This window comes from Pyxicephalus adspersus, chromosome 2 (genome assembly GCF_032062135.1).
Source record: "Pyxicephalus adspersus chromosome 2, UCB_Pads_2.0, whole genome shotgun sequence".
NCBI classification, from domain to species: domain Eukaryota; kingdom Metazoa; phylum Chordata; class Amphibia; order Anura; family Pyxicephalidae; genus Pyxicephalus; species Pyxicephalus adspersus.
Window position 1 is genome coordinate 71,273,274 of NC_092859.1, and position 26,148 is coordinate 71,299,421.

At 36.1% G+C, this 26,148-nt stretch overlaps 1 protein-coding gene across 1 annotated transcript in view; it reads left to right on the forward strand.

Moving 5' to 3' along the window:
* The first annotated feature begins 6,174 nt into the window (after positions 1–6,174).
* ARHGEF37 (Rho guanine nucleotide exchange factor 37) overlaps positions 6,175–26,148 on the forward strand; it is a 30,927-nt gene continuing 10,953 nt past the window's right edge. The window contains exons 1-11 of the mRNA XM_072398992.1: positions 6,175–6,313; positions 14,283–14,531; positions 16,325–16,546; positions 17,825–18,152; positions 19,763–19,883; positions 21,323–21,467; positions 22,048–22,282; positions 22,552–22,656; positions 23,568–23,678; positions 24,268–24,597; positions 25,550–25,678. Coding sequence (XP_072255093.1) covers positions 16,521–16,546; positions 17,825–18,152; positions 19,763–19,883; positions 21,323–21,467; positions 22,048–22,282; positions 22,552–22,656; positions 23,568–23,678; positions 24,268–24,597; positions 25,550–25,678 — 1,530 coding nt within the window. The 5' untranslated portion in view covers positions 6,175–6,313; positions 14,283–14,531; positions 16,325–16,520. The remainder of the gene's footprint in view (positions 6,314–14,282; positions 14,532–16,324; positions 16,547–17,824; positions 18,153–19,762; positions 19,884–21,322; positions 21,468–22,047; positions 22,283–22,551; positions 22,657–23,567; positions 23,679–24,267; positions 24,598–25,549; positions 25,679–26,148) is intronic.

The window sequence follows — 26,148 nt, forward strand, 5'->3', positions numbered from 1 at the left end:
TTATGTTCTTCTTTGTCCTAATATGTTCAAAAATATGTCCAGAATTTCCATCATATCCAGGAAGTCAAGAAGTATGCTTAAAAATAGGTGAATGGAGTCCAAGCTCAGGTACCTAGAAAATGCAGCTAAGCTGGTTGTGCTAGTAGAATAGAATGAGGAAGACATTGTTAAAACCCAAACTGGTCCAAGAATACATTGGAAACATGTTTCATATTTCATTCGGCCATGGCTGCTAACAGAAAGCTAAGCTTCCAGGGACATCTAACAAGGGGGACGTAAGTATCATGAACAATTGTGTTTGTTTATTTGTTGTCATTCAATCCATACATGCTTATCTTGTGAATAATATTTTTATAGAAGCAGGTGTACTTACATGGCAGTGATTTTATTACCTACAGGCACTGTAGATATTAAGTGATAGTGTTGTCTTCTGCAAAAATACTTTTAATAATGAGAGGGGGAAGATAAGTTTCAATATTTATCTAGTAGATTCTTGTATGGATTCTAGTTTGTTTTTATTGTGTCACACACATACACAATATATATGATATATTGTTTTCTAACACAATAAAAGGGGATACCATATGTAGATGCCTTTAGTTGTTGAGAGTAGCATACAGTTGCCATGAGCATTTAGAGATGTTATACTTCTTCTTAGCAATGATCTCACAGAGTGAATGAAAGGTAGGCAGTTAAAGCTAATATTAATTACAAGCTAATGTTTACTACTTGAGTCCTAGGTGACATTTTAAAATATAATTAATCAAGTGACTATTTGTACAGCTTTTTTATGGCATCTGGTCCTATGGGTACTGGTGGGGTTCTGTACAGGACCTATTCACTGTCACTGACAAATATGGTATACCATTAGGCCCCGAAGCTGAATTATTGAGCTAGGTTTACAGTCCTGCTACAGTGCATCACAGCTGCAAACAACAAAATAATAATTTTACAATGTGTTTATAAAGCAAAACAGTGCAAACTCACCCTTAAATGAAAACAAAACTAAAAAATAAATAATAAAATAAAATAAATCAATAATATATAAAATAAAAACTCCTACTAGAATAATACCTAGATCTCATCAAAAGGGTCTCAAGATAGTTTAATTTTTGGAAATGTAGCTATTACTTGTGTCGGCACTAACCCTATTTGTTGCAAAGGTCAAAAAAAGTAAACAATCAAATTGTTTGGGATCTAAAACCAAAACATTTTATTCCATTTTTGATAGAGTAGAGAATTCAATGGTACAAACTTGCAGAAACACAGCAGGAAGTGCAAGGAAAATATCACAGAAGTGTGGGGAAGCTATTTAACAGAAAAATTTCACTGTTCGAAAATTTCTCAATATCAATGACAACTGACATTGTTTCTACAGTAAACTCCCTGTTATCCAGCACCCACAGGGATTGGTAGATTCTGGATAATTGTATTTTCAGGTTGTTTGGGAGTTACTATTAAAAATAGACCTAAAAAAGGTTGTACCCTATACTATACCATACAATAAACTCTGTATTGACTGGATATTATTATCGAAATATACTAATATACTTATTAAAAGCTCAATAGCAATGCAGTACAGTACATACCAGTGTTTTCCAACCTTTTTAGCATTAAGGAAGGCCTAGAAATAACTTTCAGGTCTTCAGGAAACCCCTTCTATAAATACAATATGTTAGCCTAGTGGTGAGTGGGAAGAATGCTTCCTACATTGCTGGCTGGTGGGAAAAATGCCCCCTTTACGGATAGCCAAAAAGACCATTAGTATCAGATAAACTCATCTGAGCATCACAAACTGCTCATTGTTCAAGACTTCATGATATTGATGGTGTCCTGGGTCATATTGTATTGTATGTATGTTAAATAGAACTCATAGAAGTTTATTTATAAATGTTTTCACCCAAGATTTATTCAATTTTTACCTTCAATTTAGTCATTTTTTATATTGGATTCATTTACTAACGATTCATACATTTTTCTATTTGAATACAATATGAAAACAATGTAAATTTTGTTTATAAATTAAATTATTCTAGGGTGAAAAGAGTTATACATAGACTTCTCTGTGTTCTATTTTACATACTGTACATACAATACATTATGACCCAGGACACTAGTCCAGCTATTGACCTGACTTGGCCTTACCCCCTTCTACTTAAGTAGGACTCAACTTGTATACAGCTTACCCTTTCTCATTACATTATATTTGATCAATTTCTTCTTCTAGACAACATGCTCTCTTGGGCAGGGACCTTTTCTCCCAAGGTATCATGTTATGTGTGTATAATGACATACCTTACCTTCTACTGAGGTGTGTTACAAAGTAGTTTATGTTTTGCACGTTTTATTATGTAAAAGATTTATTCTGTAAGTCCTGCAAACTGCCCCCCTCCCTCTATCAAGCCCTTGTCCTGCACAGAAGCAAGCAGGGAAATCTCGTTCTTATCTACAAGTCGTCCATATGTCGGATGTCCTTAACCTGGGGGCTACCTGTATATACATAGTTTGTATCAGTGTAGTTGTAAAACACCATAGAAGATAATAAAATAGAAGATATAAAATCTATTATAATAATGAGGTTAATATGCCTGCCACCACTGAGTTGAACATCACTGATCAGAAACCAATCCATGGCTGTGTCTGTGGCAGAAGGCTGCTTTACGAGGTAACCTGTAATATGCGTGTGCTTTCCTGTTTTTATTACAATGCATTTGGCCATCTGCTGATGTTTGTGAATTGAAAAATGTAGAAAAAGAAACAGACTTAATAAAGATGCAGACCTTCATGTTACTCGCAGAGATATATGTGACCCATCCATTCTTTTAAATTTTTCTTATTGAATGAGTTGCTTCTGGAAGCTCATAGCTTGTTCACTGTATTTAGAGATATTGTCATTTTTGCCCTCTAATGGTCCACAGAATGACAATTTTCACCATTATATTGCACTAAATTCACGAACTGTACTAGAAACAAAATTTTATTTGATTTTTATTTGTTTATTTCTCAGATGCTCTTTTTGCTAATTATGACCTTAACTGTGTATTTTCTTTACCTGTTAAATTTAATGGCATCAAATAGTTTGACTGATAACTATTATTTCTTGTTTAGTCCTAGATTTGAATGAAATAAACCCATAATGAGTGTAAAAAAGCATACAAATATTTTGTATTTCTTTAGTAATACCAAAGATAATGCAACTAATGATAATAGTAACATTAATAATACTTCACCTAACAGTGAGCTGACCAATGAATCAGAGATTCCACAATTTCCGTCAGGCACCATTAGGAAGTTCATTATTTTACAAATATATTTATCTTTTATACATACAGAACCGTTCTGCTCTATGGAGAGGGAAGGGGAAGAGCGACGGAGCGGCACCCTGCTGCGCTCTCTCCCCCTTCCCTTGAATTAGGATCGCTCATCGTTCATCATCCCTGGATCCGCCAGGACCGATCCACGGACGATGAACGACCTGGGCTGTACTCACGCCAGATTCTCGCCCGATATCTGGCCGATGCCGATTATCGGGCGAGAAAAATTTGACATGTGTACGTAGCTTAAGGTAACATCTTTGATGTTTCAAAACAGTACTGGTGCCTATATTACCCAGCCTTACTTTGAACTTTGTAGCTTTTCTCATGTTTCAGCACCATACACAACCAGGAGATGCCTAAATAGGAAAAAGATCCAGAAAAAGTGACCAAAGAAAAGAAAACAAAATACTGCTTGGAAGACCTTAGGAGTACATTGAGTGATTGTTCCCATGATTAGATAAATATTAAAGTTATTAGATAGATAATAAAGTGAGGATAAATCCCACATTTTATCACCAGAACAGGAATACAGAGGAAATCTTCTAATGGGGACACTTGTATTTCTGTGACAACCGCATAAGGGAGTCTTGGAAAAAATATCCTCTGTTGTGGCTACATGACAGGCAATGAACAGATATCTCATTAATAGGTGAGAGAAAAAAAATAATTGACATTGGTTTTTACTCACCCTTACTCAAAGTTTTGGCTTTAGGTAATTTTTCTGTTGTTGGAGATTTTTGTCTGATTAGGTTACGAAGGATTTACAGGGTTACATGGTACAAAAGTCTTCATATACATATAAAGATTGAGTCACATAATTACTTTGATTTCACAAGAATGTTGATACTATCAAGGTCCATGAAGCAGAGAACAATGTCCTACAGTGGGTCAGCCACAGCTATCGGTAGAATTCTTACTTCCACTAATCAGGGATCAATACATTCAAATCTAATTTCTTACTGCCCTTCCCACAGTGATGCCTTTCCTTTTACTGTTTATTGTCAGGTAAGAGGTGTGATATAGACTAAATTAGCATTGCTTACCCCTGACTTTGCAATTTTTTATCAGCATAGATGTTGTTTAGTTAAATAGTAAACACAATATTAGCAAATATTTTATTTTTTTTTTCTTCTTCAGGCTCTGAGCAACCCTAAAGTGTGGAAAGGTTGACTGCTTAAAAAAACAGATTATATAGGTTTGGCTGTAGGTGTATAAGACTGTAGTCAGAGTTAGGAATAAAAAGCCAGAGGGGATTTCAGAGGTTACCTTTTATTCCACAATTGAAATCTTCTAAAATAAGGTACCAAAGTCTACTTATTTAGGCTTAGGCTACGTGCACACATGCAATATTTGTCGTTAGGAAACGAATGACTAATGTACACACACACTAGATTCGATTGTTTGAGCGATGCAGGAAGTGATGTGTACTGGAGAAAGTGTACCGCAGAACTAATCAACGACCACTGAATGATCGTACACGCAATAGATAGTCAACGACCGTCACCCAAACATATCCGCCAGGATGGTCGTCCGTTTCCAGCACCATTCCTTGTTCATCGGCATCGTTGGCCTGTCGTTGTGCAGTTTTTATGTTAATGATTATCGAACGATCGGCCATTAATTGTTTGTTTCCAACGACAATTATTGCATGTGTGTACGTAGCCTTAATCTACACAGACTCTACACTTTTTTCTCAGCGTTTAACTTGAGGCTTTAAAAGCACATGTATGAAATTAACATGTATTACAATGGGCTAATCTACACCAAGACGTTTCCTTGAGGCACGTTCATGAGTGTTATAGATAATGCTTGAAATGTAAACGCAGGAAAAACATGGCATAGACATTTTTCATTGTTTTCTAGTGGTTTAAAGGCAAGATAGACTCAGCCTTAGTGATAAACCCCTATCCCATATTAAAACGCTGCTCTAAACCTGCCTGGTAAAAAAATTAATATCTTTTCCTTGGCTTCAAGTCTGCAGGGGGAAATGTCACCATCCTTCTGATGAGAACTGAAACAATAATGAGTAGTAAATTATACAAGCATCATGATTCTGTAGCACGGTGCAAAGTAAATGTTTTGGGTGAAAGATTTGGGTTACTCAGTGGATCATCATGGGATCCCACTGTAAGGATGCTAGTACATAGTGACACTGCAGACAGAAGCTGGGGAAATGTAAGTATATTGATATTTCACTGTTCTCCTCTATGGAGAGATGAAGACAGAGGATAAGCCAGAGGCATCCCACTGTGGCCTGCCCAACTGTATACAATACCAGTCATTAGCAGCCTGCAACTATGTTCATATGCTAAGTTATTTTTGCCTCAAGATAATTAGGATCCTTTGTCTTGGCACAAAAATCTAGCAAAGTGTTCCCTGGCATCATTCATCATTTCTTCCTGGCGGATCAATCAATGACGAAGCAGGGAGAAAAACTGAACTTTCCTATGAAGGGTGCAACCCTCTCGTTCTCCCCCCTCCACATCTAGCTATACCATCCATTGGTGAATAAAGGATCACACCAAGCATTGTTTATTTTATTAAAATTTAAAAGGTAAATGAGTGTTAAATCCCTGTCCATGCATTGAAGGGTTTACTTGTGATGGAATTACCTGTAGTTTATGGAAGCAATCTTTTAACTAATAAATAAAAGAACAGAAAATCAAAAATTTGGTGTGAAGTCAACAATATTTTATGACACTGGAAAAGATGTTTCTAATTCAGCTTTATGGTACATTCTTTTTATTATGATTACACTAGGCATGCAATCCATTCTCTAGAGATGTTGTAAATAGACAATCTGTGAGGCTGGTATTGTGAGTACATGCTGTATACAGTCCCTCCCTCTGCAGCCAGCCCCAGAATAATCAGAGCTAGCTGAAAGCTGAACACAGAAATCATTCCTGGGAGAGGCTGTCCTTACACTGGGTTTATTATTAACCTTTCCTGATAGCTGGAGAAAAGACAGTCTTCACTGGAATATCAGCTGGTGAAAGGTAGGCAGTGCCTAGCATTGTATGGACCACCAGACTGTAGGTTGGGTCAGATTAGTAGAAACATGATTGAAGGTCAGGATAGCAGTCAGCCTGTGTACAATTTCAGTTATGTGACATGAAGCATGTATGTAAATGTATGCAGATGCAGAACATTTTCATTGCTATGTATATATGAGTGAATGTTTGGAATCCTCTGTGTAACACAGGAAGTGTTCATAATAGGGAGGGTATAGCAGAGCATTCCAGGTTTTCCATGTGACGTAGGATGAACAGGTGCATTGTTGCTGTGCCGCACATAGATTTTCTATGGTTTCTCATCTGTAGTTTGGAGTTCATTACTGAGCCTAAAAGACTGGGGGGTCCATCCAGATCTCTGCATTGTAGTAAAACATATACTATGTTTTGGTCCTCTTAGATTGTAAGCTCTTCTGGCCAGGGTCCTTTCCTCCTCCTGTATCATTGTCTGTATCTGTCTGTCATTTACAACCCCTATTTAATGTACAGCTCTGCGTAATATGTTGGTGCTATATAAATACTGATTAATAATAATAATTTGCTGTGGTGCGCCTAGAAGGAAAGAGTTTTTTTTTTATTCATATTTGGAATCATCGGTAGCTCATTCCTTTTTTTAATGGGTTGCCTGAATGCAGTGCAAGTTAACGTGCATTACTTCACCGATTTGATCTAAATTGGCTTTCCTATTTGAAGGGCTACTTATTCATAATTTAAAAAACATTGAATTTTTGCTAGCGTCATAATTAGGATAAAAAAAATCAAGGTAATATTTGTTAACAGAAACGATGACCATCTAATAGAGAAGGCTGTATTTATCTGGAGATTAACAATGGAATGTAAATATTGTAACCAATAAAAAAACAAAACATTAGGTGCTTGTTAACTAAACAAGTAGTACCAGACTTGTTTAGCAAGAATGTAAAATGATACATGGCATTCCAAGAGGCAGGGTCAGTTTTGACCATATACAATCACTGGCCACTTTTTTAGATACACCTGTTCAACTGCTTGTTATTGCAAAATTCTAATCTGCTGATCAAATGGCAGCAACTCAATGCATTTAGTCATATAAACAATGTCAGAACAACCTGCTGAATTTCAAACTGGGCACCAGAATAGGGAAGGGTAAGACATTGCATGACAATTCTGCTGAGGGTATGAAAAAGACAGATAAATGAATGAGAATGAGAAAAGGAGACAGATAAAATTAAATTCTAGTGAGAAGTTCTTCCCCCAGTTTCAACATACTGAAAGTACGGGGAAGTGCTGAATACTGGACAATACATTTTAACAGTAAATGTGAAAAGCGTACCAATGGTTCACCAAAATTGGACAAGGGAACGTTGCAAAATGTTGCCTGGTCTGAATGAGACTCAATTCTGTTATAATATTCAGATAATAGAGTCAGAATTTGGCATCAAAACATGAATACATTGACCCATCCTGCCTTTTGTTACAAGACCAGTCCGTGTAATGGCATGAGAGATAGTTTCTTGGCACACTTTGGGCCCCTTAGAAATAACTAAACATTGTTTTAATTCCACAGCCATAACATTGTTGCTGATCATATACATTACTTTATGACCACAGTACACCCATCTTCTGATGGCTACTTCCAGCAGTGTATCCTGTCCTACCACAAAGCTCAAACATCTCAAACTGGCTTCCTAACAATGACAGTGAGCTCACAGTACTCAATTGGCCTGAACAGTGGCCGGATCTCAATCCAACAGAACACTTTTTGAATGTGTTGGAACAAGAAATTCACAAATGACAACAAATCCGCAGGATCTGCATGATGCTATCATGCCAATATAGATCACTGTCATTGAGGAGTATTTTCAGCATCTTGTTGAATCCATACCATAAAGAACTACAGCAGTTATGAAGGCAAAATGGGGGTTCAACCTGGTACTAGCAACGTGCACCTAATAAAGTACCCAGCGGGTGTATGTTGCATACTAAATATTTGCAATATATAATGTATCAACTAAACCTGCATGCCTTCCATTGCATATTGCCTTTTTTACTGTAAAGATATGTTTTGTGTGCATCTTTAAAACACATACAACACAAAATGCATTTGTTAATGTTAATGTTAATATGTAGTATTTTGCTCAATAAATTGCTTTGTGTTAAGGCAGATCATGCAATTCAAATGAGCTGACACTTCACATAAAACTGGACATGTACCATTTCTTTTTAAATTTAAAGTACAAATCATTGTATTTACAGAAAGGAGGGAAGAGGGCAATTTTTGGGCACCTCGCTGTTGTAAGTTTATATACTGGGATTTTTACCCTCAAACTGGTAGCCAAAAAAAACGAGGATGGGTGGGAACTACCTGCAAAATTTTGACCCTTTCTTCAGTTTAAAAATAGAGTAAACAAAAAAATGTTTTTCTAATGGGCAGTAATATGAACTCACTATATACTGTAGATTCTATGATCATGAACATGTATTGCTGTAAGTAATCATGGTCACTTTTGAAAGCATTATTGCTTGCCGTTATATTTAAAACAAAAAAACCCTATCGTCCAAACAACTATAGGAAAAATGCTCTTTGATGCTACTTTGTTGTAGAAGGATAAAAGACAATACACAGTACGTTACAGGCACAGAATGCCATATCAAGCATGACTTAAATAAAACACAACCACTGTTTTATATTTTGGACAAGCACAACTGTTTATCTCGGGTGATAATCTGACGTGTGTACATAGCCTAGGTTTCTACAGAGGATTCACCCATGCAACTAGCAGAACAATGATTATAGTGTCAGGTTGAAACCTACACAGTGTTAAAAAAAAATCTAATCACCCTAAAAGATGAGTAAAACTATTTGGTTTCGGTTCAAGCTTTTTGATTTTGTTTGAAGGTTTGATTAAATTGTCACATGTCATATTTGAAGTGTATAAAGGCTGAGTTTTACTAATGGTATCCGTCAATTTCAATGTTATTAGGTGGGGCAATGGGAGCCAGGTACTGCCATGGAGTGCAAGTACCAATGCAAATTTGAAAAAAAAACTCTTCTTGCACCTTCATCACATGTCAAAGTGTTTTAAGCAACTAAGTTAGTTTGCATAACTATACTACCAGAAATTAGGTTTAATAAAGAAGAGGAGGGAGCAATAGTCAAACCATCCTTATGCCTATGCTCCCATCTAGCAAAGCATTCAGACTACTACTTCTGAGTTTGTACTCCAAAAGAGTAGTGTGTCAACTATATACATAGTTGGTATCCCTCAGGAATCTGCTTATAATTGTTGACAACAGATTTTAGGAACTGTGCCAAAAAGTAGACACATATGGGTGTGCTTGTGAAAACATTTGCATGGCGGTAGCCATTTCTACATGCTGCATCCAGGAACACCAATTATGTCTAGGGTTATATTAGGTTCATGAAGCCTATGTTAAGAGGAGTCACTATTGGATTTCAACAATCTGCTGGTATACTTTCCACATTTGCTGTTAAACTTTGCGGTGCAGTAATAAGGATTTACCCCATACTGTCAGCGTTTTAGATATTATTTGTTTTGACCCTGTTGACAAATGAGGTGATCATAGTGGAACTAAAGTTCTGCTTTTCAAAAACGATCAGGCAGTTGGTTATTGCAGAAAGGAACAGGCAATGTCCCCCAAGAACTTGTCTTACCTGCCTGATCGCGCCTGGAAAATGTGTAAAAGTTGAGATGAGCATGCAAGGTAAGCCGTCACTCCCAGCTTACCTTGTGTGTGTCAGGGATGAATGAACTCCCGTGTGTTTAATTAATTTCAGCACAGCCAATCAAGATGGACAAGGATTGTTTGCAGGATTAACAAAGTAAAAAAGGCACCAATATGCAATGGAAGGCATGCAGGTTTAGTTCCACTTCTGTATCATAATATAATAAATAACCGATTGGGAACGAGCATGTGCCACTTGCCCCTTTCCTTCCCCACTTCTTTCTCCATTGATCTGATGTCCATCTGACATCTGTATGGGACTTTATCCTACTGTTTTAACTTTAGGATGTCTTTTTCATTTGATACACCTAACTCACAAAACTAATGTTGTAATTAAGTGAAAATGTTTTTTTTTAAATGTTATATGATGTTAGACTTTTCTGCATAGAGCGCCAGTGGATGTTACAGCCAAATGTTTTATGTGGCCTAAATTTGGGAGACCAGTTCTTCAACTGGCCAGTAAATGTTCATGGGCAAGTTTTTTTCTGTACAAATTGTGCTTAACCCCCCTGGCGGTAATCCCGAGTGTGGCTCAGGGTGAAATTTATTACAAAAAGTGGTAACCCTGAGCCACATTCAGGGTCCAATTAAGGGCTTATCTGGTCACAAGTTTGCGGTGTCCTCCAGTGATGCCGGCCCGCCATCTGTGTCCCCTGGCCTCACATCCCGGCGTGTGAACGTTGGAGACGCAAGGCTAGGGGATGCAGATGCTGGGCAGGCATGTGACGTGTGTGGGGGCAGCGTGCGTGCGTTGGGGTCAGGGCCAGTGGGAAATTTCAAATGAGAAATATTTTTAAATGTCAAATGTGCCAATTTGACATTCAAAAATTCTCAAATACTTATACCAACAGGGAGGTTAATGTTACAGTCATAACTTTTTCCTAATGAAGACTTACGCTTTTATTGTAAAATTTCCAGCACTGACAAACTTTGAAAATATCTATTGTACTGTAGTATTTGTTTTATGTATTATACAGGGATTTAAAAAGGATGCTGATATTGTCTAAATGCATCCATGTTTTGTCCATCTATCGATTTGTCTAGGTGGGTTACTATATGCATTTAATATTCAACCCTAATGAGGTCATGGAGCACATTTGTGCTGGACTGTGAGGGAAGTGATTCTGTTTATGTAACAATGGCCGGATGTTTGACTATAATGGGAGAACTACTGGCTGGGAAAAGTAAAACCTAGTACTTGTACAGTATACCATCTTTTCTAAAAAAAAGTTTACTTTTTTAAAATGGTGGTAGGTGGTGTAATGCTATGCAAACTCCTACATACAGCCAATTAGGCATGCTGCACCTGGAGAACTCTTCCTAGGAGAACACCATTTGTAAAATTCTACATACAGCATTTTTAGCTGACATGTGATGAAAGCCTAAAACGGGGAAGGGAAAAGGGGTACTTAATCAAATGTAGAGCTGCTAAAAATAAATAAAATGAACATGTTCAATGGTTGTAGAGGTTTGACTGACTGGCAATAAATATGCAAGGTATGTAGAATATCTCACATAGTAAACCCCTACAGTCCCTACCTTTATGAACCAAAAGTTCCATGACAAGAAGCTGTATCAGCACCCCATTCCTGTATATTTTTGTCAGTTTTCAGAGCAAGTCGGAGTCTGAATATATTAAAATTGTTCATGGAGTGGTGGCACCAGTACTGTATAAGATTGGTTACCTAAGTAATGCAGTGATGTGGAGACAATAGATTGCCTTCAAACATTGCAATTTCTGAAGACAATCCATTGCCCTTTTCCTTAGCTTGCACACCTTGCTGGGGCAGTTTAAAAAAAAACAAAAAAAAAAAAAAAAACAAGGTCATCCTCTGGTGCCAGGGTTTTGGCTTGGGTTGACAGATAAATGCAGCTTGCTTTCAGGTGCATTATGCTTGCACTTGATCATTCTGAGGTCAATATGCATTGTTTACCATACTAAGCTGCATCAACCTGCTTAGAGCTATTTTTGTATTCCCATTAACATAAATGAGAAAAGAAGCAGTTCTGCTCCTACAGTTTGATGAGCCAGACTAGGACGAGCCAAAAGGCAGTACACAGAAAACATCTGACTGCTGTGTAACATTTGTTTTAAACTGTTTACTTATCCAACTTATAGGAAAAGCTAATAATATGAAACTTTGAGAGGCATTCTACAACTAACATCCATTCGGGTGTTCTGGCTGTTATTTAATACTGGTTAATATATTACTTAAACGTGATTGTTCTCCATGAAACAAACAATGTTCTAATATTTATGACGTATTCCCTGCAACAGTAGGCTGTCTGGGGAAATCATGATTGGAAAAATTGTTCTCATTAAAGTCAGTGGCAAAGGTATAAGTATGCACCACATGTTCTACTCCCCACTGAATAAACAAGAACAGTAAGTAAAGCCAGACATGATTGTGTAAAACTACATTGACATACAGTACTGGATGATTGTTGCCAGAGATGGACATTTGTGATTGTCTCAGACTGAAATCCAAGTGTATAGTGCTCCCCTGATGTCATTAACCAATGTACTGTGGCAGAACACTACACAGCAGAATGACTCCTGTAATTTAATATCGAGAGGAAGCAGCGGAGTACCTCCTACTAGTCTTCCCCTCTTCCTTCCAATTAGAGGGAAACAACACAATAACACTTCAGCACTTGTTCATTCTATTATCACTAAAAATGATCATGAAAGATCATTTCCAGTGACAAAGATACAGCTACAGATAACCTGAAACAGTCAAAACTGCAAAACAAGATATTTTATAGTACATTTGAGTAGTATTTAGAACCATCAACTTTTCCAAAGTAAACAAAAGGAAAATGTTTAAAAACTGTCCTTGAGGTTAAGGTGATCAGCAGCAGCAATTGTTACTATTCCTATGAAAAACTAGAAAATCTTAAATTCCACTGCTTTGCAGAAAAAAGGATTTTACTGTATTGCTAGGAAAGCATATTCCATTATTTTCTCCATACAAATTGTGGGCTGTTTACTGGATGTCAGTGTATTGTCTGTTGTTTCTGGGCATTGTGTAACAATGTCCTGTTGTGTTGAGCAGATGACTCAAAATCATAAGGCTTTGTCATGGGTGGAGAATGTGCGGCAGGCTGCACCAGCTATTTCATGAGCCCTACCCTCAATAAAAATAGCAGACCCAAAGCACGGGCTTATTCTGCCGCTGAAGCTAATAAATACACTGATATTCACTTATTCAAGCATTCCAAGCAGCCTAAAGAGATAATTGAAATACTAAGCTGAGATGTTATGTACTTTTATAGGATTGTTAGAGATCTACATGTTTGTCTTTATTATGCTGCCATTATATAGGCAAAGGCAGACATTTAGAAAGTATTAGCAGCTGTAAAAGCAAACATCAGCCTCAAAGAAAAGGGGGAAATGTATATTTTTATTTATTTGGTCATTATGCAACTAACAAAAAAAATTATTAGATAGTTAAATAGGAAATACTGTATGTAAAAATGTAGCAGGTTGATACAAATACATAAATTAAAAAACTGTTACTAATATAATATTGATAACGTGGGCAATTTAAAAGCTAAATCCATAAAAAACTGGCACTTGTGGGTTGACTCACTGTTTATATTTTCAATGGACCCCAGTTTTAAGATATTTTATGCCATTGCTTTCTGTTGCAAAGTAAAAACATGAAAATGTTTTATTTGTTCACAGTATGTTATACAAAATATGTCAAAATTTGACTGTCAAGTTGAGATGGTGAAATTTTATGCTTAAGGTAACATTTGTAACAAGTTACATTCAAATACCATGGCTGCAAAAGGCCTAAAGTTGTAGGTGGTATTCATTGTATTTATTATATATTTAATAGAAGGCCCTTCTCCAGGCAAAGGGATGGGGGTTTCATGAGCAGGTGCCCCCTTTGTTGCCACCTGGCCATACCAGAACCATAGGAGCCAACTTGAACAAAAATATCTTGTTAAGCGGCTTTGAGAAGACCTCAAAAAGTCAGTAACAGGATTTAAAGATAACTTACCTGACTGTACTTTAGGTTTGTTTTACTGAAATCTTTCAGGCCTCTCAGCAATGGTGACAATTTAATGTCCAGGGGCTTTACAATTGCAAAGATGAAATTGGGGACAATTCAACATTTCTGTAATATGATTGTGCTGCCATAATTGTTTGAAGTAAATATTCATATTGAAGTAAAACGCTTTCACCGTGTTTTTTTTTTTTTTGTACCATGTCTGACAGTTGCACTGAAAGATATCCTGCAAGCAATGAGCAATCTGAAATAACTGCTGGCAGATCTTACCATAACAATAACTCTTCTACTTGGCACCATAATCATTCAAATCCTAGATCATCCCAAAATGCAAAAGGACAGAATCATCTATCTCATGGTCCTTTGCCATTATCTCTTGTGAGGAACAATAGTAGATGTGAAGATTTTAGTAGACGTCTTGAAAACCTTCTGGCATCAAATAAAAACCCACCTCAAAGGTAAATTAGAAGCCTGACTTTTATTTCATTCTCTATTCTCTAAGACAGCAATGTTAATCTCTCTTTTAGTTTCCGTCTCAAACGTTTCAATCTTGAACCCAAATAGTTAAACTGTTCTTTAAACTGGTTTCTCATAGTAATGGCATTGGGGTTTATGCAATAAAGATAATAATGCTGTATATTAAAGATAGTAATGATGTATATTATTCTGCAGCATATGATGGGTATGGGTAAAGTAATCCTGAGCTTAATCTGCTCTGAGTCAAAAGTTCATAACACACAGCTCAGATGTCAGGAGTATGTAAAGAACAAAGTGTTGGAGTATTTTACATACTGCAAGAGGCAGGTGGATGAAATATTCAGAGTGCAGGGGTAAGGTTCATAAATTCTAAAGAGTGCAGTGGTCAGGTGTATGCAACAGAGGACAGGTTTATTACACCGAGTGGCATAATTAGATGTATATATATCCCAACACACAGAGCCAATCATCATTTGTGTGAGTTAGGGCAAAGATAAGAAAACCACCTACAGCTAAAACAGATACAAAAACATTTACAGTATTATGTTTGTTGTTGTTATTATCAGATGCTAGGGCTATTAAGTGATAGGGCTATATAGTATTATAAAAATACAGAAGTTACAAACTTTTATATATGTGGTATGATTGATTGTACATTAATACAATTAATGGTCTGGCCTTTGAAGCTCTATGTTCCAGGTTCGAATCTCGTCCCCGACACTATCTGAGGGACAGCTAGAGATATGACTATGGACTTTCTACAGCGCAATATGATGAGGCTTTATAAACACTGTGTAATAAGATTATTAATCCTACCTGCAACCAAAAAGCTTTAAATGTGCATTGTATATTATGCATTCTGTAATTATAGTCCCACAAACCTATTTAATTATAGATTCTTTTGTTCTGCTAGCGTTCACAGTACAATTATATATTTAGAGAACCCCTTGTTCAGAGTTATAGCAATAGTCAACCTGCCATACTGCTATTGTTAAGGTGGCAATACTGTATATTTTCTCCAAGTTTGCTTTATGTCACTATTTAGTTTTGTTTGCTCTGTTAACATGCCATTGATATGCAAATTTGCCCATAATTGACAGTTTGCAGTTAGTGGTTGTTATCCTGTTGTTTAACTTATCAAGTTATTAAGCTATTTCTGTAAGTCAGTTTTCATCTATGCAAATTTACTCTATAAGACCTTGGCCCTTGAAGTCATTTAAACTAATTTAGTAGTTTATTACATCTATTTTAAACAATATTGGGCTTACAACTGCAGTAGGGCCTTTTCCAGAAAAGCTCCATCTTGGACCTTCCAGCTCTGACACGGGTTTAATTGCACAAGCTCTATAGCACATTGATGCCCAAGTATCCATGTCAAAGGTGGGGCTTTTTGAGTATTAGCATTAAAAGAACCCCAGGGTCCATTATTACAATATGATCTGGTTTGTAAAAAAGGTCCTTTAACCCTTTGGAATGCATACATGCACATGCAATCGCATGCATCTTTATGTGGCCTATAGGCATCTTTCATCCTTGGCGAAGAATAGGTTTTTAGCAAAAATACTTTTATTGGTTATCCCCATGGTGGTGGACGAAGGTCAGCACATGTTGGACAAGTTGACAGCTAGATTGTCATCTTATCCTTGTAAAATCAAGAAAGAAGGAATGATGGCTCATCAATTATTCATAATTTCCAACATTTGCCAGTTGTAAGAAGGTACTGTCATTAAAATATTTATTATTGTCTTCATTACTGCTTTTGCTATGTTCCCAGGTCTTTTCGTCATGCTGAGAACTTCCCAATAAGTGACCAGAGAAGTGTTTCATTATCTTATAATCAGAACAGCTCTCCAGAGTTAGAAACTGCTGAAGATGAAGACCCGGTATATGAAGAAGTTATTGATGAAGAAGAATATTATTATGATTCAGAGTTTAGTGATACTGAAAGTGTGAGTGACACTTACGATCACATGAGCCAGAGTAATTCATCCAGCAGGTAAGACAGATTAACCAATGGACTAGTTAATCAACAATTTCCAATAACGTGTTAACAATATCAGCAGTGGATTTTTAGCATCTTTTTGTTGCTTTTTTGTGTTATTATCATAATAGATGTAGTGCTGACGATGTAATGGCTTTTCTGTTCTTCACATTATATTTCTATGGCATATTTTTATTGGGAAATATTATGTTGATATAAGAATTTTATATGATTTGTATAAGATAAAGGCATTTGTGAAAGCAAATTGGACCATGTTTCACTATTATTTATCCTTTATCAGAATGAACATAAGTTTTTAAAAAGTTTTTTTAGATGGTCAAACTGGACATTTTAGTTTATCCATGTATGCTCATGTAACATGGACATGTAGCATATGCCTGACGATGCCTGGTAAATGAGATGTACATGGGTTAGTCTTTTCTTGGCTGTATAGAAATGGTAGATCCTTGCATATTAACAATGCATTACTAGGTGTAATTGGATTTTCCATTAAATATCAAATATAAATGTGAGTTTGTTACCGTATGTAGTAGATGTTGCCATGGGTTGCGTCATATTATACAAGTTCTTATTATAAATAAATCTACATCTGTGCCACCATTTCTCAATAGATGATGGGTTATTGAGGTTTGTAGCAAGGAAAGCAGCACTGGGGTGGTAGTACACATGTAGTGAAGTCAGCATTACCTCAAAGGATGCTTTTCTTTTTAACATGGGTAAACCCTTAACATAACTTTCTGGTTTTGAGGAACAGGGATTATAATTACTATATCAACAGTTCACAGTACATTAGTGTGGTGGTCAGTGGGAAGAATGTCACCCTTACAGATGGCCAAAAAGATAATTGGTGTAATTAAAAATGACCTCTGAAACACAAATTGCTTATTGCTCAAGGAACCCCCATTAACCTCTGGAGGAACCCTGGTTGAGAAACACACATCAATGGGGGATTACCTTCAAATTAGTAGGTGAGCTCGATCTGGATATATTATGATATATATAAAGTAGGTTGTATAAATGGTACCATAAAAGTCCTGCCTCATATGACACCTATGAAGCTAAAAGTAGTATCGACACAAAAGAAATATTTGTGCCATTTCTGAAAATCTTCACTTACCTAATAAGCTCCAGGAAGTTAGAGTTTAAAGAAAAGTACCTTGCATGTGACAATCTGACCCAAGTTAAAAAGTGTTTTCATAACTAAACCTGTTTTTTGTGTGCATTTATAAAATGTTTTCATATTCCAGTAAATATAATGTGCTTTCTTTGCAGTTATTCTGATTACATGGACAGTAGTGCTACAAACCCTAATGTGCCTCTGACACGCTATGGATCAGATGACCAGGAATCCTGTTCTCAGATTGGTTATATTACCCACAATGCATCAGGGTCCTATGGCAGCCCCTCCAGTGGGGGCATACCACCAGTTAACAGTGATGGGATTTATGAGAATATTCCTCAGCTAGAAGAGCCTGTATATGATGAAGTCCGTGAATTTAGGACTTTAGCACCTGAAGTAAAGGAACTGATTAACACAGAGGCAGAATATGTTCGTTCACTGCAACTTCTCATTTCCCACATTCAGCCCAGGCTGGAGGAGGTAAAAAAGTTTGTTGAGAGTGTGCAGAAAAATGTATCATCAGTATTCTTCTGACCCTATATTGCCCAGTCACATTTGGGGACCCAGGAGGTGTCCAGGCTATATAATCTGTGGTAGGGTTATTATAGTAGATATGTTGTACTGCTGGGCTGCATACATTTCAGGACTGCTTGGACTAATTTACAAATCTAATAATTGGTGAAACAGTATATATATATATATATGGATTTCATCTGTAAAGTAAAGCTTTAAAATTCTTATGGATTTGGCCAGGAAGTCTGTAGTGTATGGCTAAATTACCACCCCATGGGTTTACTGAAAAGAGAACATGTTCACCTCCATTTCAACAATTCAGTGCAACATTCAAGAAAGAATAAAGTTATTATTTTTGGGAACATGACAGGCAGATGGAAGGTAATAATGAGCACCTACACATAAACATGTGTGCCTGGTCTTTTTCTGTGTTACTAGGCCAGGCCACAATGACGTAACATCCGCTCATGCGCACAGGAGTTAGATAATTCCTAGCTGCCAGTTATGCCTGGCATGTACACTGATCTGTACTTGTGCATTAACCTCCCTAGCGGTAACCTCGAGAGTGACTCGGGGTAGAAAAAAGTTGCTACAAGTGGTAACACCTATGGAAGGTTAGTAAATAGAGCGCTTACCTGATCTGCCGGGGTCCCACGCCGTCCAGCGCCACGATCTCCATCTTCTTTCTTCTTCCTGCTTCTGCATCCGATGAGTCACCGGGGGAGTTCCCAGTGACGTCGGTGCGTGTGTACGTCTCGACCGGGTGGGGCGGAAAATTCAAAATCCATTTGTATTGCATTCAATACAAAGTAACTGTATTGAACACAATACATTGGATTTTTATGTGTAAAAGCAGTACATTGTTTTTAAGAGCATTTATTTTACAGTATATATTATAGTATAATGTTTTTTTTTTTTATTATTTTTTTTTTTTAATATATAGATTTTTTAATTTATTCAATTTATTGTTTTTAAATGACTTTGTGTTTCAAACTTTATTATACTCATACTATTATATTATACTGTAAAATAAATTTTCATGAAAAACAATGTACCGCTTTCAGACATATAAAACCGGAGAGAAATGAACCGCTAGGGAGGTTAAAGAACCTGCCTACTCCACATTCTTGTATTTTTTTCATATGGTTCCACTTTTGTTTTGCACAATTGTGTCTATGAACAATGTCCATGTGCTGTCAAGGACAAAACTCTTAAATGGCTCATATTAACTGCCTTTTGAACATAGGGGAACACTTTCCTATTTCAACACAACAATACTAAAAATAATGGAATATTATCCAGCTTTATGATAAGCAGCATATATGTGTTATGTGCTCAATTCTCTCAAATCAAGTTTTGACTTCATAGAAAAATGATTTTTCAGTGTAATACAAATGTTTTTGTCTTCAGTGAAACAAGTACGATTACCTTTTAGTTTTTTATTGTAGTATTTGAAACAAAAGGGTTGAAATAAATTGGGGCATATATGTTAGGATTATTATTCTTTTGAGGCTATATAAAAATGCGATTTATTGTATGCTCATTGAATATAAAAAATATTTCATTTTTTGTTTTAGATCCCAGAAGTTAATGCCAGAAGTCTCCTTTCTAATGCAGATGAACTTCTTGAAGTCCATATGTCATTTCTCAGTGAATTAAAAGATACAGAAAATTATCCAGACCAGTTATGTCGAATTGGTAAGTAGGGCTGTTAAATATATAGAAAATTATGTCCCAATGACTACTAATTGCACTGATAACTACTTAGTGTAATTCTTGTAGCTCCCCAGTTATGTAGCCTAGGTGGTCATATGGACGTCATTGTAAGATCTGCAAGGAAAACCTAATTACAATAACTTTTTTTTTATATTTACCAGGAAAGCTCTTTGGGCTCAAAGATGGAACCTGGCTTTACTAACTTAACAATGAAGGTTCTGGAACTCTCCCATCCCTCCTTCAGTCAGTGCTTAGTGAGATACTGATCTTAAACATGCTAGCAAGGAATTCTGATGGAATTTCTGAATTTACTGGCTTAGAGCCCTTCCTGTCTCAGTGACATACTAGGTAGTGAAGCTAGGATAAAGTAACAGCTGCAGAGCTTGGACCTATAAAAACAAGTTCATAACAGTAGTTTCTATATTTATATCTTAAAAATATGCAACAGGAATACAGACAACATTAAAAATTGTCAACATTGTGTTGTTAGAGAAATCTCCCCTCACTTCACGTCCTGGGACAGCCTTTTTAGTTGGTTAGATTTGAAAGAATCTCTCCAACAGCAGTAAAACTGACATTTCTAGTTGTTTCCAAAACTATGATACAATATTACCTATAGGTACACTTTAAAGTGTATTTAAAGCTAAAACCATTTTTTTTTCTGTGTCTTTTACACAATGAAAAACAAAAGTAAATTTCTGAAAAGTGGTTACTGGTACGAGGATGTTACCATCATTCGTTTCTGGTGACTCCTTTACGCTGGACAGACAATAGCAGGCCCTACATACTGTCCTCCATTTATGTCATATAATAGCAAGATCTTCTGTCTCTTAATGTGCTGAAGTCTCCTCCAGTCCTTGTTATCATTTCAAATGTATTATTGGTTTGTGAGGTATGGTGTGATATCCTCCCAACTTCATCACTCATATGGATAGTGAGATGTCCTTGCCATGTTCTTCTCAGTATCTATCAATGCAGCCAATAAAAGTAAAGGCTGATATCTAGAAGCATAAATATTAAACACTGCAAAGTGCAAATTGTTGGCTTTAAGATCTATTTCACCTTGCATAATCATTGCAAGTTGTGTTGCCCTTCAGTTTGCATTTATCTGTGCATGCTGTGGCTATGCTTAAGGTGCTCTAACAATGAGGTTGTATGTATTGTGCACCTTGCAAGGCACACTCACCACCAATGAGCCCTGTGGTCACTTTTAAAGTACTTTACAAGCAAGGGAAAACATATATCTAGATATACCTCATGCCCTGTGAATCACAGTTGGAAACCCCTAAAGCTGGGACATTCTGTTTTTAAATGCCACCCAGCTTCTAAAGTTTTGGAGTAGAGTAAGGAGACCCTATCAGGCTCTGAAACAGCAGGTAAACCTAAAACCCAAGGTAAACCCAAATATGTTTTATTTTCAGGACGCCTTTTTCAGGAATACAGCACAGATATGGAAAATGCATACGCTGTTTACTGTAATGGATTTACAAGATCTACGGAGTTACTTCAGAGTTACCAAGAAACAAATATATATGAAAAAATCCAAAAAATACTGCAAGTAGTACAGTGAGTGCCACTGCTTGCTCTGTATGTTTCACATATGAGAACAGTTTTGAGCTGAAAATTAACCTTTTGCTTTTTAAGAAAATTACTGCAATATCAAAAAAAATTAGCAATTTTTTCTTATTTTTCCCATTGGTGAATGTTTAAGTGTATTTTGGAAAGGGTGGTAAGAAGATTCTCTTTTAATAACATCTGGAACTAGCTATAAGCAATATATCATTTAATAATATCTCTGTATCCTGTATATATTCCGTATAATACATTTGTAGCTTTTATTTTATTCAGCAGTTTCAACCTAATTTCTGAAATCATTGGCTTAATTCAAAAAAGTGCATTGTACTAACCTTGTATGCTTTAGCATGTATACACAGAGTATGAGCACTGTTCACTGTAGTTAGTTTACTTATACACATGGTACACTGGTGTGCACACATATATGCGGTGTGTAAATACATATATGTAAATGCTAAGTGAAATCTAAGTATCTGAGTGGATGCGTTGTACAAGTTTGCACTTTTATTGTTTGTGATTATACCAATTTATGTTTTAAAATAATAATTTTGCCAGCATATTTTTTTTACAGAAATTTGGATAGAGCTAAACAATACAAAGACCTCTCCTTCTACCTGATACAGCCTGTGCAGCGTATTACCAGGTACCCCTTGTTACTGCACAGCATCCAGAAACACGTACCACAAAATAAGCAATCACAGAAGATGTTACAGAGCGCTCTTGACACCATGAATGAGGTGAACATCAACATTAATGAAGGCAAGAGGCGTAAAGAAATTGGTAAGATAAATAAAACTGGTAAATCTGTTGAACGATATTCTTTATTTTGTAAAAGGCAGTGTCAATCTTTTCTTTGACTTTTGTTACTAATTCAGGGGAAAATAGATTGTATCAGATCATACTGACTCAAAGCCTTTCCATTCCAATATGTTAATTGTATATTTGTAAATATAAATACAAATATACATTTGTAAAAAAAAAAAACACATATATATACATTTGTAAATGTTAATTGTATAGTTAACGTAATTTATTATAAGTAAAAAAAATAAAGATGCTGATATTTTTTTCGCAGAAAGAAGACAAAGAATTTGACAGTTTGGCTGAAAAGTTTCACAGATTGGCAAATTTTGTTTCCCAGCTGGAAGAAAACGTAGTAGTATATGTTCAAAACATGGAGGTAAGCAAATGCATATATCATATTATCTTAACTGTAGAAAATCAACAAAACAAATAAATAACTATTGTTTTTTGCACTTAACCTGTATACAAGAATGCACAATGTTCAATGCATTACAAGAAAGTCTGTTGAAGATTTAAAGCAATGCACCTGAAATGAATGAACCCCAAAACTAATCTTTGCTATTAGAGACAGGATCATTTTAGATTTCATTATTTCATGAAAATAATGAAATTATTTAGTAAGGTGTGTGTCTTTGACTCTTGTGTAAACCAATGAATAAACTAAAATGTAGGATTGTTTAGAGGTGTTTATGAGATTTACACTAAATAATAGGAAATAAATGAAAGTAAAATCTACACCTGGCCCTGGCAATTCACATGTATTGTATTTATAAGACTTTGCAATATAGTGCATGCAGATCTGTAGCTTTTCAACTCTTACTTCAAATTGTTCAGGTGATTTTTAATAACTGTAAAGTGACTGTATAGAATAGAGTAGCCGGTCAAAGAATAGGGCAACTAAGGCCCCTTTCAGACTGCCTTTATTAGCGCAATAGTCAGCTTGCACCCAACCACTGCTACAAGTGAGCAGATTCCCAGAGCACTATAGATATCTACCAGAGGCCCATTGACTGCTTTGTTTAACCCACACTTTGCATGCATTCTCCAAACAAGGAAAGGTCACAATTTTAAACATTTTCAATTTTAGCTTTGAGTTCTTATGAGAATAGAACAAAAGAAAAACAAGAAAACTTGCTTAAAGCCGCCTAAGGAGCTATCTGCTTACTGGACACAAAAATTAGATGATATTCATATACAATATTTACATATTATATCATATATACATAATCACTGGAATGTATAACAAATCTTATTTTGTGTCCTGAGAATAAAAAAAATATTTTTCAGGCATTTCTCAATATCCAGCCTCAGACATATCCGCTGGAGTTCTTGCAGGGATCAATGCATCCTTTTCAGGGCTTCGTACAGGAACTCTGCAACAGGATATATCCGGCCTTTGTAAGTGATATAATGTTTGCTTTATTGGTAATCTGCCAGGTTTATATAGCTGACCTTATGTAATGCTTTACAGACATACATTTTTAATTGTGTTGATCTGCCAAAGTATCTGCCAAAGAAGTAGCAGTAAAACTCATGTTTTACAGAAAAACACATTTTATAAATGGGTAAAAAAGGTAATACATTAGAATAATAATATAAGAAAAGATTAGCAATGCCTCATATCCTATACATGAAATTTACAGATTTTATTTACTGACGCATTTATAAGAGTAACACTATTATTGTTAGTATTCTGTCTGTGGTCTGCTAAGTGATGATTTTTACAATAAAAAGTCTGTTTCCTTATCCTAGTAGTGGTTTCCGGTGGATCACAGAGCAGGAACATGTACCTGAATGCTGATTTAATGATGCAGTAATGACTAAGCCAACAACAACAAAAACTTTTTTTGGGGAAATGATCTTTGATTTAAGATCCTTGCACTGAGCTTTTATTAGCTTCAGTACAGCAGGACATAGGAAGAACATGGTTTGCTTTTGGTTTGGTTGTATTTTGATATAAATACTAAAATTCATTTTCTGATTGCAGAAGACGAGGGTGCAGTTACTGGTCCTTCAACCCATAAGTAACCTTTCAGAATGCTTAAAGGGCCCAAAGAATCTCATAAAGAAAAGAGCAGACAAACTATTAGACTATGAAAACCTAGAGGAGAAGTATAGCGAGACAGGAAACAAGACATATGAAGAGGAGGTTATTGAAAACAACTATAAAAGTATGCATTCCATGCTCATGTCTGAACTTCCCAGATGCATCTCCTTGTCCTGGCAGTGGCTTCAGAGCATCTTGCTTACCTTTATAGCATTGCAAAAAGATTTGTCTGAGCAAGGACAACATGCAGCAGAAACACAAGCGTCTCAGGTAATAAAGTGTCTTCTTAACTGCCGAGTACATTGGTCATCATTACTAACAAACCGTTAGTTATAAATAACAACTTTGATACATATTTTCATTATTGAATTCCTGTAGTGCTCTTTTTTTTTTACACTGCACACACATGCCATGGTCCCAGTCAATGCGGGATGGCCCAACCCATGGTGGCCTTCAGCAATCTTGTAGAGTATGGCTATTCTAAAGGAATGATAGGGATGTGATTCTCATGTACAGTGTAGAAAAAAAACTTAGGTTAACAAGTGAATACAAACTGTATAGAAGCCAAGTGGTGGACATAATATTTGTTCATTTCTTATGTGCATACAATTACAATACCATTACCATAAAATTAGTTTCCACATGCCACCCTGACCCAGTATGGCAGTTTTTTATATAGTGCCAACTTTCCATATTACGCACACCAGCCAGAGCCATGGACCACGTACCCTGAACAGTTCCCAGGCTCAGGTGAGTGGGCAGGCTTTGTCCCTGCACACAACCCGCTCACTCTCCCATTGCAGACTCAGATCTGCGATGAGAGAGTGAGCGGGGTTATGTCATTATGACGTCACTCTGAGGGAGATTTCGCCCCCTTTGAGTGACACCCAGCTCCCCACCAATGTAGGTTGGGAGACGGTGATTTTAGTGGTCCTGAAAAGGCGACCGCTGGTCTAAATGGTGGCAGCTGATAAGGTTGTTTGGGTTCTGGATTGTATACTGATCTCATTTTCCAGGTAAGTAATATGTAACCTACACAAAAATAAATATTTCTGTATATTAGAAAACTTTTTTTTTTACTAAGAGCAATACTTTGTTCATTGTTTTTATTGGTTGTCAAAAAAGGAAAAGACAGTGACTGTCACTTTATTTTCATTCTAACATTCATGAAAACTTTAGTGAAATGCTACATATTGTTGAATATATTTATATTTATTTATAGATGCATTGTAGCATGGCTGCAGAGGCAAACTTCAATAGATGGGTAGAGGATGGTATCTGCCAAATGGTTTCTCAGCTTAGTGAATTCATCCAAAAATTTGAGGAGGAATCATTACCGCCAATAGATCAGGTAAGTGTGTAAAGTGTTAAAAAAATTTTTAGTGACAACATAAAATATTTAGTAATCTTAGGCATTCTTTACCATTGTATACAGTTCCTTATATTTTTGTGATGCCCTCTTCATTGCCACATCTTCAGACACATAACCTTTCCTCTAGTAGAATCACACTCCAAGTCTATAAAACCATACAGATATTTACTCTCCTGAAAAGACAGTAGAGCTCCAAGATTTGATAATGCTAAATCAGACTAAAAATGGAGTTTACTTTATAAGCTTACCTATTTTTCAGACTAGCAATTCTAGAAGTAATATTAGGCATATATTATTGTAAATGATATATACATATATATAAGTATAATATGTATATATGTTGTCATACAATAAACAAATACAGTGCAATAAAAAGCTATGAATAAATGCCATTTCTGTTGTGCAGACTGAAGTTATCAGTAGTTAAATTCACATTCTGCAATATAGAT